This window comes from Antechinus flavipes, chromosome X (assembly GCF_016432865.1).
Source record: "Antechinus flavipes isolate AdamAnt ecotype Samford, QLD, Australia chromosome X, AdamAnt_v2, whole genome shotgun sequence".
Taxonomy (NCBI): domain Eukaryota; kingdom Metazoa; phylum Chordata; class Mammalia; order Dasyuromorphia; family Dasyuridae; genus Antechinus; species Antechinus flavipes.
The window spans coordinates 29944686-29960755 of NC_067404.1; the positions used below are offsets into that span (position 1 = coordinate 29944686).

Below are 16070 nucleotides of genomic sequence, written 5' to 3' on the forward strand. Positions count from 1 at the left end.
CATTTCACATTTTCCTCCTTCATACATTCTATCTTCTAGCCAAACTGACTTGCCGGTTCTCTGCACTCAGCTTTCTGTCCCACCTCCAAGTCTTTGAACAGGTTATGCCTTACTTCTTGGAATACACATACTTCATCCTCTTTGGATCCTTAGATTCAAGAACAGCTCGGGGTTATTTCCTAAGGGAAGCTTTTCCTGAATTTGTGCTTCCTCCTCCTCTTCCTCAGGTGATCTTAATTTTAGATCTTCACTTGCTCAATAACCAGCAGAATGCCTTACAGAGGAGATGCTTACTAAATGATTTTTTAATTGGACTAAGTTGCATCACACTGTCCAACTGCATGGAGGTGAATTGTTTTTTACTGTCCATCATGCCTCCATTCCCTCAGTTAGACTGATTAATGGTACCTTGAGTTATGGTTACATGGGTCAGCTGGTTTAGCCTTTCCTCTCACTGCATTTTCTTTTCTAGCAGGGATATTGTGGAGAATATCTGTAAAAGTTTCCTACTTAAAGTATCTTCATTCACTAGTTGATCTAGATTACCTGGGTTTCAGCAGGGCATCTGAGAGATTATGTCATGACGTGATTGTGGCCAACATGGAAACATATGGACTGGACGGTAATGCCGTTAAATGCACGAGGAGCTGGCTAAGTGTCCAGACCTAGAGGATGTTGATTACTGATTTGATGTCAGAATGTCAGAGGATAATGGAGGCGGGGGGGGGGGATGTCTCTGATGCAGTGCCACAGGGATCTAGCCTCTGTACAATTCTGTTCAATGTTATTATCAGTGAATTTAATGAAGGTACTAGATTGCAGGTTTGTGAAATTGGCAGGTGACACAAAGCCAGAAGCCATAGCCAAAGAGAATGAAAGACCCAGGGTCCAAAAAGCTCTTGGCAGGTTAAAACAGTGAGCTTAATCTAAGAAGATAAAGATCAATAAGGATAAATGTGAAATACTTAATTTGAATTAAAAAAAACAACTGCAAGAGCAGAGGACATAAGAGGCCTAGTGAGAAAGAAATTCTACATTCTGAAAGGCTGCTTCAGGAAGGGGGGAAATGTATTACTGTAGGCTTTCAAGAAGAAGGTAGGCAGGATGCTAGAAGACCAAAGCCAGACCCTTCTTCCTGTGATTCACTTCTGCTCTTTCTTCAACCCTAAACAAAAGTCTCTGTCTCTCAAAACTTATTTATTTTTTGACATTTACTTTTTAAAGATTTTTTATTATAGCTTTTTATTTACAAGACATATGCATGGAGTGTTACTACTGGGCTTATATCCCAAAGAGATCTTAAAGGAGGGAAAGGGACCTGTATGTGCAAGAATGTTAGTGGCCAGAAACTGGAAACTGAGTGGATGCCCATCAATTGGAGAATGGCTGAATAAGTTGTGGTATATGAATGTTGTGGAATATTATTGTTCTGTAAGAAATGAACAACAGGATGATTTCAGAGAGACCTGGAGAGACTTACACGAACTGATGCTGAGTGAAATGAGCAGGACCAGGAGATCATTATATACTTCAACAAGACTATATGAGGATCAATTCTGATGGACGTGGCCCTCTTCAACAATGAAATGAACCAAATCAGTTCCAATTGTTCAATAATGAAGAGAACCAGCTACACCCAGCAAAAGGATTCTGGGAAATGAGTATGAACCACTACATAGAATTCCCAATCCCTCTATTTTTGTCCACCTGCATTTTTGATTTCCTTCACAGGTTAATGGTACAGTATTTCAAAATCTGATTCTTTTTAGACAGCAAATTAACTATTTGGACATGTATACATATATTGTATTTAACTTATACTTTAACATATTTATTATGTATTGGTCTATGTGCATATGTCTTTTTGCCCATGCATATGTCTTTTTTTTCTTTTTTTATTATCATAGCTTTTTATTTACAAGACATATGCATGGGCAATTTTTCAGCATTGACCGTTGCAAAACCTTCTGTTCCAACTTTTCCCCTCCTTCCCCCACCCTTTCCCCCAGATGGCAGGTAGAACAATACATGTTAAATATTCACATTTACTTTTAAAAGAGTTTGATTTCCAGTTTTCTCCCTCCCCCCCCTCCCCCAAGACAGTAGTCAATAAAAGTTTCTCTTCTTAAATTAGTTTGATAAGTACAGAACTCAAAGGCAAGAAACATTTTAGAGTCAAAGTTGAAGAACTATAAATATCTGGATCTTTCCACTTAAAAGTTCACCAATTTGATCATCAGTCCTGAAGCAAACCTTGACTTTCCTTACTTAGGCTATTTTAAGAAGAAGCTTATATTTTTCTCCTAAGAAACCTGCCTCCGGTTTCTAACACCTGAGTTCTAGCTCTGACTGCCCAAGTGAACATTTCTTATGTGTCCTCTTAATTCCAGGAACCAAAAGTTCCTGTTCCTTCGGCTGTGAAAATGCTGCTGCTTCTCCTGGTATCCCATGGTTCGGCACTTGGCCAGAAGGCAGAATTCAAGGAGACAGAATGGGGTGGAGGTGGGTGATGATCCCTGGAAACAGCTTTAAGAGCCTCTGTGCCATTTCTAAACTGATCTGTCTCTAAGTGACCTCTCAAGCCAGAGGGAGAACTGGAAGTGAAGAAGGAAGAGGAACAGGGAAGGGCAATATAATAAGGTAATAGGTAAAGCTGGTACAAGCTTACCTTCCTGCCCATCAGTAGGGACAGGAAGTCTGCTCAGAGATCCTGCTTAGAGATTAGGGGTACAGGGAAAGAATAACCATTTGGCAGTGACTGGAAAGAGGAATGTCTTCCTATAGGAAGTTAGAAAAAAACAGACCCTGTAGAAGTGGGGGAGAAGTGTCCTCGAGAAGGGAATTATGGAGATTGCCCCATGTCTAGGACGGCCTACTCAATGCCTACACTGGCCTTCTGGCAGCTCACAGAGCTAGACTGGATCTACTCTTTGAGACCCAACTGAAGTCCCACCTCAACAGGCACCCCTCAGGGACTCCAGTTCACACACAGAGCTATCCATTTTGAAACCTTCATATAACATAGTTTTGTACAAAGTGTTCTGTTCTCTGGCCCGTGGTGGTTTTTTTAAATTATATTATGTGATTTGTATTTATTTATTTGGCCCAGATTTGTGGTTTCATCAGTGGTAGGGAACCGAGTCCTCAAAGAGGACTTCTTCTACCAATGTAGGGCAGCTCCTCTTCCGGGGCACTGAGAAATGAAGGGACTGGCCCAGGGTCACACAGCCAGCACAGGTCAGATTTTCCTAACTCTGATGCCAGCTTTCCATACAATGGTGCTTCTTCTTAGGTAAGAGAGGGAGAGAAATGATACTCTTATAAATTAGTAGGGCTAAAAGAGACTTAAGAAACCATGTGGTTCAACTGGCTTATTCTAAAGATGACAAGAGTGAGCCCCGGAGTTCCCTCCCTTCATCACCCAGTTTCACATTTATTTGCCTTGTCTTTTTAATTAGAACTTGGAGCTTCTGGCTGTTTGGGCCAGGTTCCTTGTTGTTCTGTAAGCCATAGTAGCTCCCACTGGTAAGCCTCTGGGTACTCACGGGTTGACGTCACGGCCTCACTCACCGGGCCAGGTGGTCCGATCGTCTGTTCTCCTCAGCTCCGAGACCCAGGGCATCTTTCCTTGCTCCAGCCGTGAGATCATTTCAGGCTTGCAAACAGAAAAACCTGCTCATGTGAAAAGAAGAAAAACATGAAAGCCCTCACCACCACTTAAGCCAGGGGTCCTCAAACTTTTTAAATAAGGGGCCAGTTCACTGTCCCTTAGACTGTTGGAGGGCCGGACTATAGTCAAAACAAAAACTTTGTTTTGTGGGCCTTTAAATAAAGAAACTTCCTAGCCCTGGGGGAGGGGGATAATCATCCTCAGCTGCCGCATCTGGCCCATGGGTCATAGTTTGAGGACCCCTGATTAAGGGATCGCCTTCGAGCTTTCCTCCCTATCCCAGACAAACTTCTGGAAAAGGAAGGAAGGAAACACAGCTTTTGTAGGCACTTGCTTCATACCAGGCACTGTACTACAGGAGGGGGACACTGAGGAAGGCAGTCCTGTCCACAGGGAACTTATATCTACTATCCTAATGGGGGAAGGCATACACACATGCACCCATTTACTGCTTCTCTTTCTCACCTCCCACTCATTTAACCCCCTGCAGTTTGTTTTCCAAAAATGGTTTTCCACTCAATTGAAATTGCTCCCTCCAATGAAAGCATTCATAGGCAAAATCACCTTCCTAAGCCACCTGTCCCTCACACCACAGACCGCAAATCTCCCAAAAAAGCCACTGAGAAAGCGCTGCTGGGTTTTGTGGGTAAGTCAAATGGTCTCTTCTCAGTCTCTCTGACATTTCTACTTCTCCACCCTGGCTCCTCTCTCCTCCCTGGGTCTGCGTGGCCTTGGGTGCTGTGGTTCTCGCTTATCTAGCGAGGCATCCTCGGTCTTCTTGGCAGGTGCACCGGCTCTAGTCTCCTCCTATGCACAGCGAGGGGGGGGACCTTCGGGGCTCCCTCCTAGGTCTTTTACTCTTCTTTCTTGGCAATAACCAAGTTTCCAAGGTTTCAACTGTCACTTCTCTGAAGATGATGCCCACACTCACAGTGACATCTCACACCCTGACCTGACTCCCAAACCCTGCTTCCACATCGCCTACTTGCCACATGTACATCCAGAGATGTCTCAAACTCAACATGTTTGATCTTGAACTCATGAGCTTTCTCCCTTAAAGCACCCCACATTTTTTTTTTTGCTGAGGCAATTGGGGTTAAGTAACTTGCCCAGGGTCACACATTTAGGAAGTGTTAAATGTCTGAGAACAGATTTGAACTCGGGTCCTCCTGACTTCAGGGCTGGTGCTCTATCCACTGCGCCACCTAGCTGCCCCAGCCCCCCACATTCTTGAAGTCAACAAGGCTCACAGCCCAGGAGCAACCCTTGACTCATCACTTCAGCCTGCCTCCCTCTATCCCCATTCAATCAGACTCTACCATCTCTTGTGTCCATCCACTTGTCTACTCATACCAGGACCATGTTCATTAGGGCCCCATCGTCTCTTGCCTAGCCTATTGCCAGCAGCATCCTAAGAGGACCCTCAAGTCTGATCTCTCCCTTCTCTCGTCCAGCCCAGCCTCCGTTTGTCCGCCAATGTGATTTTCCTCAGGCTTCTGACCGTGTCACCCCTCTGCTCAAGAGCTCCAGGGGCTCTCCTGTTGCCAGTGTCTGGAAATAAATCCCTCTGTTTGGAACTCCAAGTCCTTCACAGTCTGTTTTGGGTCTGCCTTCTCAGGTAGCCACACTCTAAGCCTCTGTGGTCTGCCCCTGGCCCCTAGCCTGTCTGCTGTTTCCCACTGGTGACATCCCTCCTCCTGTTACAGTGGACAAAGTGGATGAGCAGGACAGGTTGTTACCAAGAGACCATCTCAAGGATTTTTGGAGCAGCCAATTAAAACTAAAAGGAAAGAGGCTTCTAGAGGGGATGTGCTGGGCATGGTAAGGTAATCAGTTTGTTTGTCCGGCTCAGAGAAAGCCCAAATCAAAGGGATGATAAGGCCTGTAACGGGAACCTGGGAGAAGGGGACACGTTCCCTTCCAGTGAATGGGACCAATGGGAAACAGCTACTGATTAACATTGATTCATGGCCTATTATAAGCTAGTGCTGTGCGTGTGTGTGCATACATGTATTACGTGTGGGTGTGTGTATATGTGTGTGAGAAAGAAAGCCTAGAGCAGGCTTGGGTCCACATGGAGATCAGGGGCAAAGATGCCCGATTTTGATCTCAGACAGACTCAGAGAGATCAAGTTCAGAGACCCCTTATGGAGATCAAGGAAGACCCCCTACATAGAAATCAGAGGCAGAAACACCCCATGGAAATCAGTGGCAAAGACCCCAAATTGAAATTAGAGACAGACCCCCCCTTGAAGTTCAGCCTTAGAGACAGACCCCTATGGAGATTAGTGTCAGAAATCTCACCAGAGATGGAGACCCCTCCATCGGGATCAGGTTCACAGACATCCTGGGGGCAGATACTTTCTATGGACATCAAAGACAACAAAAACCCACTTAGAGATCCCGGTGTGAGATCCACCGAGAGATGAGTTCTAAAGAGCTGAACACTAATAAAAAGAAGAAATGTAGGATTTCTTCTGTTTCTTGCGTCCCACATTCAGGCACCATATGTTGTGATACGGGAGCCTCCTGCCAGTGGCTGCTGGAGGTCTGACTCAGACCTGTAGGATGGATCTCTTCATATGAGAGGATGATGATGATACAAAGAGACCGAGAGGCAGTTGCGTTCTCTGACCTCTCTCCTCTTCCCTCTGATTTATTTCATTCCCAATCCACAAGGAACAGCTACGTTAGTAAAAGCTGCTTTGCAACTCCTTCAAGTTCATGATTCACAGCTGCAGAGGCTCTCGGAGAATTGACCCCTTCACCTAGGCACGGCCCTTAACAATAGGCCTCCCATGAAGGTCAAGTGTAGGGACCTGCCATGGAGTTCAGGGTCAGAAACTACCTGTGTAGATCAGGGGCAGACACCTAAAGGAGATCAGAGAGAGAAACTCTGTGGAGATCACAGGCAAAATGCTTAGAAAGACCTAGTCAAATATCCCAAAAGGAGCAGTCCCTCAGTGAAGATGGGATGGAGAATCCCCATGGTGATGAAGGTCAGAGACCCTCCAAAGAGATCAGGGTCCAATACAAGTCGGGGAAATAAAGAGATTCTCTATAAAGACCAGAGAAATAGAGCATTGTGGGAGATACCCCATGGACTTCAGGGGTAAAGAGCCCCCATGGAGATCAGGGTCAAATATCCCTAAGGTTACAGACCTTAAATGAAAGTCTAGGAAGAGACTCCCCATGGAGATCAAGGTCAGAGAACTCCATGAAGATCAGAGGAAAATATCTAGCATGCAAATCAAAGGTGGATCCCCCATGGAGATCAAGGAAGAGATCTCCCCTCCATGGAGCTCAGAGGTAGACCCCTGTGGACTTCCTGGGGTGAGATCTAAGAGGACATGAGTGATAGACAGGGGTAGACCAGGGAAGAGAAGAGAAGGTGCAAGGGGGTAGGTAGTAGGGTTTATGGAGATATGGGGCTAAAGTTTTCAAGGAAATATGGGGGGAAAGTTGAGGAGGTCACAAGGAAGGGAAGGGAGATGTGGAAGGAAGAAAAGTTGGCAAGGGTATTTGGGCAGAGATCCCTCCATGGAGATGCAGTCCAAAGACCTTCCCTGCAGATTAGGAAAATACCCTCATGAGATCACAATCAGATCCCCCATGGTGATAAGAACAGACTCCCCTTCATGGAGATCACATGCAGAACACTCCATGGATATATAGGTCAAAAACATGCCATGGAGGTCAGGGAAGCCCCACAATGGAGATGAAACCCAGACCCCTCCCATGGAAATCAAGTTTTAAAATTCCCAACGGAAATCAGGGACAGAAACTCCCCCATGGAGAACACAGGCAGTTCCCCCGTGGAGATCAGAGTCAGACCTTGCATGGAGATCATGGGATGAGATTGAGGAATACATGAGCGATACTGAGATACAGAGCTAGGGAAGACAAAAGAAGGTGGAAGGGGGCAGCAGAGTGTGGGGAGATGTGGAGCAAAGATGTTCAGGGAAATATGGGAGAAAAGATTAGGAGGTCTGAGGAAGGGAAGAAGAATGTGTAAGGAAAAAAAGTCGGCAAGGTTATTTAAGAAGAGACACCTCCATGGAGATGTGGGGCATAGACCCCCCCCCCACAGAGCTCATTCAGAGGGACCATCAATGTACATCCAAATCAAATACACCCCATAGACAGAAGAGGTAGACCACCCATAGATATCAGGGGGAGACGCCCTGTGGGCATCAGTTGTAGATGCCTATGGAGGTCAGGGTCAGAGATGCCCATCGAGATAAGAGGCAGCCCACCCATAGACATCAGGGGGAGACATCCCATGGGCCTCAGAGGTAGACCCCCATGGAGATCAGGGTCAGAAGCACCCCATGGAGTTAAGAAGTGGATCCCTCCATGGAGAACAGGAGGAGATTCCCCAAGAAATCAAGGTCAGAGACGTCTCATGGAAATTACTGGGAGATTACCCTTGGAGACAGGGAAGACCCCTATGGAGATTGGGAGGAGATTCTCCATGTAGATCTGGGTGAAAGATCCCTAGGGGTAGATAGCACACCACGTACATCAGTGTCCAAGACCCTTCAAGGAGATCAGAGAGTAACCCTCTATGGAGATCAGGGTCAGAGGCCCCCAATGGCGATCAAGGGAAGACCCCCACAGGGAGACTAGAGGGAATGACCCCCAGTTGAGATTATAGGCAGAAACCCTCATGGAGATTGGGATCAAAAACCCTCAAGGTGGTCAAGATCAGAGATACCCCATAGATATCAGGGCCAAAGGCCTTCCAAGGAGATCAGAGATAGACATCCCTTGGAGATCCATAGCAAACCTTCCAGGCAGATTGGGGTCAGAGAACCTCCATGTAGATCAGGTGGAGAAACAAAGGTGGGCCTCCCATGGAAATCAAGGTCCCAGACCCCCCCCCCATGGAGATCAGGATCCAGAACTCTACTCCATGGACATCAGATGTAGACCCCCGTGGACTTCCTAGGGTAAGATCGAGGAAGACATGAGTGACAGATAGCAGTAGCCCCAAGGAAGAGAAGAGAAGGCGGAGGGGGGCAGTAGGGTGCATGGAGATGTGAGGCAAAAGTTTACAAGGACATATGGGGGAACAGAAGAGGAGGTCATGAGGAAGGGAAGAGAAATATGGAAGGAAAAGTTGCCAAGATTATTTGAAGAGAGACACCTCCATGGAGATGAGGGGCACAGACCTCCCACAGAGATCATTGACAGAGATCCTCCGTGAAGATCTGGGTCAGAGCTACTCCATGGACATAAGAGCTAGACTCCCATGGAGATCAGGGGGAGATCCTCCTGGAAATCAGGTCAGGGACCCCTCATAGAGACGAGTTAGACACCTCATGGAAATCTGTGTCAAAGAACCCCTGTGGAGATTGGGGGAAGATGACCCCCCATGGAGAACACAAGCAGTCCCCCCCATAGAGATCTGGGTCAGAGACACCCTGGGGATATCAGAGGCAGAACCCCCATGGATATCAGGGGGTGATATTGTGGAACATATGAGGGATGGATAACTAGAGACTCAGGGAAGACAAGAGAAGATGGAAAGGGGCACCTGCGTGTGTGGAGATGTGGGGCAAATATATTCAGGGAAATATGGGGGGAAACATCAGGATGTCCCAGGAAGGGAAGAGAAATGTGTAAAGAAAAACAGGTGGCAAAGTTATTTGAAGAGAGACACCTCCGTGGAGATGAGGGACATAGACCCCCCCACAAAGATCATTGGGTGAAACCCCCCCAACAGAGATCTGGGTCAGAGACACCCCGGGTAGACCCGCTCAGAGATCAGGGACAGACCCCTCCCCTTTCCCCCGTGGAGATCATTGGGAAAGCCCCATGGGCATCAGTGCCAGACACCCATGGAGAAGAGAGTCAGACCCCTCCATGGAGAACAGGAGGAGATTCCTTGAGAAATCATGGTCAAAATTTCCAACCTGTTAAGACTGTGTTGTATTTTGGATTACTTGCCATCTGGAACAAGGGGTTTTGCAAGGGTCAATGTTGAAAAATTACTCATGCCTATGTTCTGAAAATAAAAAGCTTTAATTTAAGAAAAAAAGAAGGATTCTGTCAATACAAAGTTATTATTAACTAAAATAAAATTTAAATTAAAAAAAAAGAAAAGAAAAGAAATTATGGTCAGAGATGCCTCATGGAAATTAGTGGGCGACCCCTCCATGGAAATCAAGTTTAGAGACCCCCATGGAGATCTGGGTGAGAAACACCACATGAAGATCAGAGGGAGACCTTCAATGGACATCAGATGTAGAACCCCCCCCCCAATGGAAATCGAAGGAGATCTCTATGGAGTTCAATGTCACAGCCACTCCATAGAGATTAGAGATAAGACTCCCACTTGAAGATCAAGGGGAGACCCCACTGGAAATCAGGGTCAGAGATCCCTTATGGCATTTAGTAGCAGATCCCCCATGGAGTTCCCTAGCAGTCCCACCAGGGAGATAGGGATGAGAGACCCCCCCCATATAGATTTGGGTCAAAGACCCTCCCATGGAGATTAGGGTCAGAGACCCCCATGGAAAACAGAAACAGACCCTTTTTGGAGCTCAGGGTCAGAGACACCCCGCAGACATCAGAGTCAGACCCTCCAGGGAGGTCACGGGATGAGTTTGGGAACATATGACAGATAGATAGCAGTAGACTCACGGAAGAGCAGAGAATGTAGAAGGGGACACCCGTGTATGTGGAGATGGGGGGCAAAGATGTTCAGGGAAATATGGGGTAAAAGATTAGAAGGTCTGAGGAAGATAAAGGAAAAAAGCTGGCAAGGTTATTTGAAGAGAGACACCTCCATGGAGATGAGGGGCATAGACCCCCCCATGAAGATTACTGGGAGAAACCCCCCATGGAATTCGCTGGCAGTCTCCCCAGGGAGATTGTGCTGAAAGACCCCCCCCAATAGAGATCCAGGTCAGGTAGGCAGAACCCCCAGGAAGAGCAGGTGAAATATCCCAAGGGGTAGAGAGGAGATGAGGAGGAGATCCCGCTGGAAATCATGGGCAGTGATTCTGATTGTCTCCCTGATAGACTGTGAGCTCTCTGAGGGCGAGGACCGTATCAGAAGCAGTCAGCATGGTGCCTGGCACATAGTAAGTAATTAATAAATACTTGTCGAGTGACTTAACAACTACCTTTCTCCAAGCCCTCGTCGTCTGCATCTCTCTTAAGCGTCAGACGCTCAGTGACAGCTGAGCGACCAGTAAGAATAGTGGCTAAGTTGTACTTAAAAACTCTTTCTGAAAGAAGAAAGTGATCTGAAAAGATGGAAGTTTGTGTCTCTCTTCGAGGCAAAGGGGACTGTTTACACGAGTGTACAAAGAAAATACAATCAGGGAATAGAGAGTGATTTAGTGTGGCTGGACCATAAAGTGCATCAAAGGAAATAGTGTAAAATGAGAGAAAGAAGCCTGGGACAGACTGCGGCAGTTGGGGAAATGAGTTACCATTTTATTCTATAAGCAATGGGGAGCCGCTTGAAAGGTATGAAGCAGGAAACATGGCTCACATTTTACTCCTCTGTGATCTCACAGCTTCTGCCCCAGTGCAGGCCCTCGTCGCTGTTGACCTAAATTGGGGCAATAGCCTCCTAACTGGCCTCTGCCACAGGTTTCTCAGTGCCAGTTCACACTGACACCAAAAGGATTTTCCTTGAATTCAGTCAGACAAGAGACATTTATTAAATACCTACTATGGGCCAGGTACTAAGTGCTGGATCACAGATCTATCCATGACTCGATTACTCAAGCAAGTAAAGCAGCTTCCTATTGCCTCTGGGATGAAATGGAAACTTCTCTGGTCTTGAAATCCCTTTACAAACTGGACAGAACCTATCTTTCCAACCTCACTGGACGTTATTCCCTCGTCTACAAATTACCAGATGGCCATGGCTCTTTCTAAAGAAAGAGAGACTGGAAGAGAAAGAAAAATAGATTTGTAACACAAAAATACTTAATGGGAGAAAACTGATAGAAGAGAAGATCCAACAATATTAGAAGACAAGAACCTCATGTTAACCAGTGACTTCATTGTTATCTGACTTTTTAAAATATGTATCATCTCTAAACATTTGAAAGAATATCAAGAGCTCCTGAGTAGACTAAGCTTATATAATAAAAATGACAATTCTACTTAAATTAGTCTACTTATTCAGTGCCATACCAATCAAACTGCCAAGAAATCATTTTACGGAGCTAGAAAAAAATAATATCAAAACTCACCTGGAAAAACAAAAGGTCAAGAATTTCAAGGGAATTAATGAAAAAAATGCAAATGAAAGTGACCTAGACTTAAAACCATATTATAAAGCAGTAGTCACCAAAACCATTTTGTATTGGCTAAGAAATAAAGTAGTGGATCAGTGAAAGAGGTTAGGTTCACAAGACACGATAGGCAATGATTATAGTAATCTAGTGTTTGACAAACCCAAAAACCCCAGCTTTTGGGATAAGAACTCACTGTTTGACAAAAATTGCTGGGAAAATTGGAAACTAGTATGGCAGAAACTAGGCACTGACCCACATCTAACATCCTATAACAAAATCAGGTAGAAATGGGTTCGTGATTTATTCAGAAAGAGTGATACTATAAAATTCGGAGAACAAAGGATAATTTAATTCTCATATTTGTGGCCAAGGAAGAATTTTATGGCCAAAGAAGAACTAGAGAACATTATGAAATGCAAAATGGATTAATTTTGATTATATTAAATTAAAAAAGTTTTGTATAATCAAAACCAATGCAGCTACAATTAGAAAGGAATCAGAAAACTGATGGAAAATTTTACATCCAAAGATTCTGATAAAGACCTCATTTCTAAAATATAGAGATAATTGACTTAAATGTATAAGAATACAAGCCATTCTCCAACTGATATAAAGTCAAAAGGATATGAACAATTTTCAGACAAAGAAATTAAAACTATTCATATGAAAAACTGCTCTAAATCACTACTGATTAGAGAAATGCAAATTAAGACAACTCTGGGATACCACTTCACATCTCTCAGATTGGTTAAAATGATAGGAAAGGATAATGATAAATACTGGAGGGGGTGTGGGAAAACTGGGACATTCTTAGTGGAGTTGTGAACTGATCCAGCCATTCTGAAGAGCAGTTTGGAACTATGTCCAAAGAATTATCAAACTGTGCATACCCTTTGATCCAGCAGCGCTACTACTGGGCTTATATCCCAAAGAGATACTAAAGAAAGGAAAGGGACCCACATGTGCAAAAATGTTTGAGGAAGCCCTCTTTGTAGTGACAAGGAACTGGAAACTGAATGGATTCCCATCAACTGGAGAATGGCTGAATAAGTTATGATATATGAATGTTAGGGAATATTATTGTTCTGTAAGAAATGATCAGCAGAATGAATACAGAAAGGCCTGGAGAGACTTATATGAACTGATGCTAAGTGAAATGAGCAGGACCAGGAGATCATTGTACACGGCAATAACAAGATTATACAATGATCAGTTCTGATGGACGCAGCTCTTTTCAACAGTGAGGTGATTCAGGCCAATTCCAATAGACTTGTGATGGAGAGAGCCATCTACACCCAGAGAGAGGACTGTGGGGACTGAGTGTGGATTACAACATAGTTGTGATTTTCACCTTTTTTGTTGTTGTTGTTTTCTTGTTTTTTTCACTCTCATTTTTTTCCTTTTTGAGCTGATTTTTCTTGTGCAGCATGATAAATGTGAAAATATGTATAGAATAATTGCATATATTTAATCTATACTGGATTATTTGCTATGTAGGGGAGGGGGGAGATGGGGAGGGAGAGAGAAAATTATGGAACACAAGGTTTTCAAGGGTGGATGTTGAAAACTATGTTTGCATGTATTTTGAAAGATAAAAAGCTATTATAAAATAAATAAAATATGTATCATATATTTTTAACATTCTTTTTTTTTTTAAATTTTGAGTTTCAAATCCTCCTTCCTCCAGTTGAATACCCTGTTTTCCAAAAGGATATGCGGAGATAACTTGAGAATCATGAGCATCCCAGAAAGAAAAATAAAAAGAGCTGAGTATTATTTTGTAGCATATAATATAAAAAGTTATGTACAGAACTTCTGAATAGAGATAACAAAGTATTAGTTGGTCAGATCCAAAGATTTATGGGGAACTTGTATTTCCTTCAGGGCACATAACAGTTCTGTTTCACAATTTCAATAATGAAACAGCCAGAAGACAGCTCTTGAAATATGAAAGAAAGACCTTTGGGAGAACCAAGATCATTCTGTTTGGAAGAGAAATCAGAGAAGAGAATAATAGCATATTATAAAAAGGGGCTCAAGTTGCAACCCAAATGAACATAGGCTCATTTTAGGCATTTCTGCAGAGCAGCAGCACCACCTTCCAGAGGGGAGTAGTTCCACTTGCCAATGTGCCAAACAAAAGAAACTCAAGAAAGTAAGTAAAAAGATATAATTATCAAGAGAAGGTTAAGTTCTGTCATTTGATAAACTTTTGCTTGAAAAAAAAACACAAAAGAAGTATGGAATAAAAGACAAAGGCAAATCAGCAAGGGCACCCAGAATAGACCTAAGGGACTCAAGATTGTTTCAGGAGAACTTAAAAAATCAGAAGAGAAGTAAGAAAGTTGAAATGATAATACTCTATGGATGAAATCCCCAAATTCCCTCAAAAAGAATCGATACAGAGGGCAGCTAGGTGGTGCAGTGGATAGAGCACCAGCCTTGAAGTCAGGAGGACGTGAGTTCAAATGTGGCCTCTGACACTTAACACTTCCTGGGCAAGTCATTTAACCCCATTTGCCTCAGCAAAAAAAAGAATCCCTTTTACAGGAGGGAACTACTAAGTGAGAAGTTGGTGGAATGAAGAAAGGAGATGAATGACAGGGGGAACTGGTGACACACCCTGACCAATTCCAAAGATCAACAGCTAAGAATTTCCTCCAGCCTTTCCACAGGAGCAGAGACTGTGGGAGAACAGGACCTAAGAAAGGGGAGGGCAGGCCAGAGGGAAAGGAGCCAGAGTAATTAGGAATGAGAAGGTGGGGGAGGTATTGAGTCAGGGATCTTATAATGGGTTCCATCTGGGGGAAATGTGTATGTTAGAAGATAAACTTCTCCGAGAAAGGATTGCATCGATCCCCTGGAGAGCATCCCATCCCCCTCCAAAAGTTGGACTGTGTGCGAGCCTAAAGGACAGCCAGCACTGAGCAAAGACAGAGTAGCAGAACATGACCTTGACAGTGAAGATGGATGTGGAGTTGGGAGGGTAGGACCGAGCCTAACTAGGAGACACAACGTAACTGTCACCTATACAACACTTGGTCCGTCTGACACAGCTTCTTCACAGACTGCTATTTCAAAGAGATCCCTTAGTCTATTTTGCTCCATCTCCCCTAACACGCCCAATCAGTTGCCAACGATTCTATGTTGGGATCATCCCTTGCGTGGATCTGTTCCTCTCCTCGGACACTGGCCCCCTGCTGGTGCAGGCCCTCGTCACCTCACATCCAGATAACGGCAACAGCTGCCGCTTGGTCTGCCTGCCTCAGTCTCTCCCCACCCCAGGTGCCCAAGTGGCATTAAAGCTTAAGTCCCTGCTCATCGAACTCCAGTGGCTCTCTATCACTTTATGGAACAAGTATAAAATCCTCCGCTTGGTGTTCAAAGCCCTTCCTAACACCCACTCCTCCCCACTTTCCAGTTTTCTTTGACCTCCCCCTCTCCTTGTACTCTATGGTCGAGTGACAGCGGCCTCCTGGCTGGAAGCCTTTCCCAACCCTTCTTAATTCTAGTGCCTTCTCTCTTAATTCTTTCCACTTTTTGCTTTGTGAACAGCTTGTTTACATAAAGCTATTTGTATGTGGCGGCTCTCCCAGTCAGCCTGGAAGCTCCTTGAGAGTATGGTCTCTTTTTTTTTTTCTTTCTCTGAATTCTCAGGACTTAGCACAGTGCCTGGCACATAGTAGGCACTTAATGTTTACTGGCTGGCCGACTGGGTGACCCTCTGCAAAGATTACAATCGTGCTTTTTCCCAGCCTCCATTCATTCCCTCGGTTTCTCTTTCTTGTCCTAAAGGATTGAGACATGCTGGCTGCCTGACTGAGCTAACACTGCTTCCTTGACTCAATGAGCCGGTATCTCTAGCACTGCAGAAGTCAGTAAAGCAGTTTACTGTGCCTTCTATATCTGCTCGTCACAAACGCCCTGGATGTTCTCCTTCCCACCAACTAACGGGACAATTGCCCCTTTCAGGCAGGCCTCGGATGTGTGTCTCCTAGGCCTGGGATCACAGGACTCATCCACCTCACAGACCTACAGAATTCAATGCCATTGTACTCACATTTATTAGGCACCTCCCATGGCCATGATATTGCTTTGGGCAAAGTGCCCTCCGTATGAGTAACATCTGGGGAATG

General features: G+C 44.7%; 1 protein-coding gene across 2 annotated transcripts in view; it reads right to left on the bottom strand.

The window, feature by feature from the left end:
• Positions 1-16070, bottom strand: part of LOC127543065 (zinc finger protein 501-like) — a 32287-nt gene that overhangs the window by 3844 nt on the left and 12373 nt on the right. For both annotated transcript variants that reach the window (XM_051969056.1, XM_051969055.1), the window contains one exon: positions 3571-3672. In XM_051969056.1, the coding sequence (XP_051825016.1) occupies positions 3571-3672 (102 nt within the window). The remainder of the gene's footprint in view (positions 1-3570; positions 3673-16070) is intronic.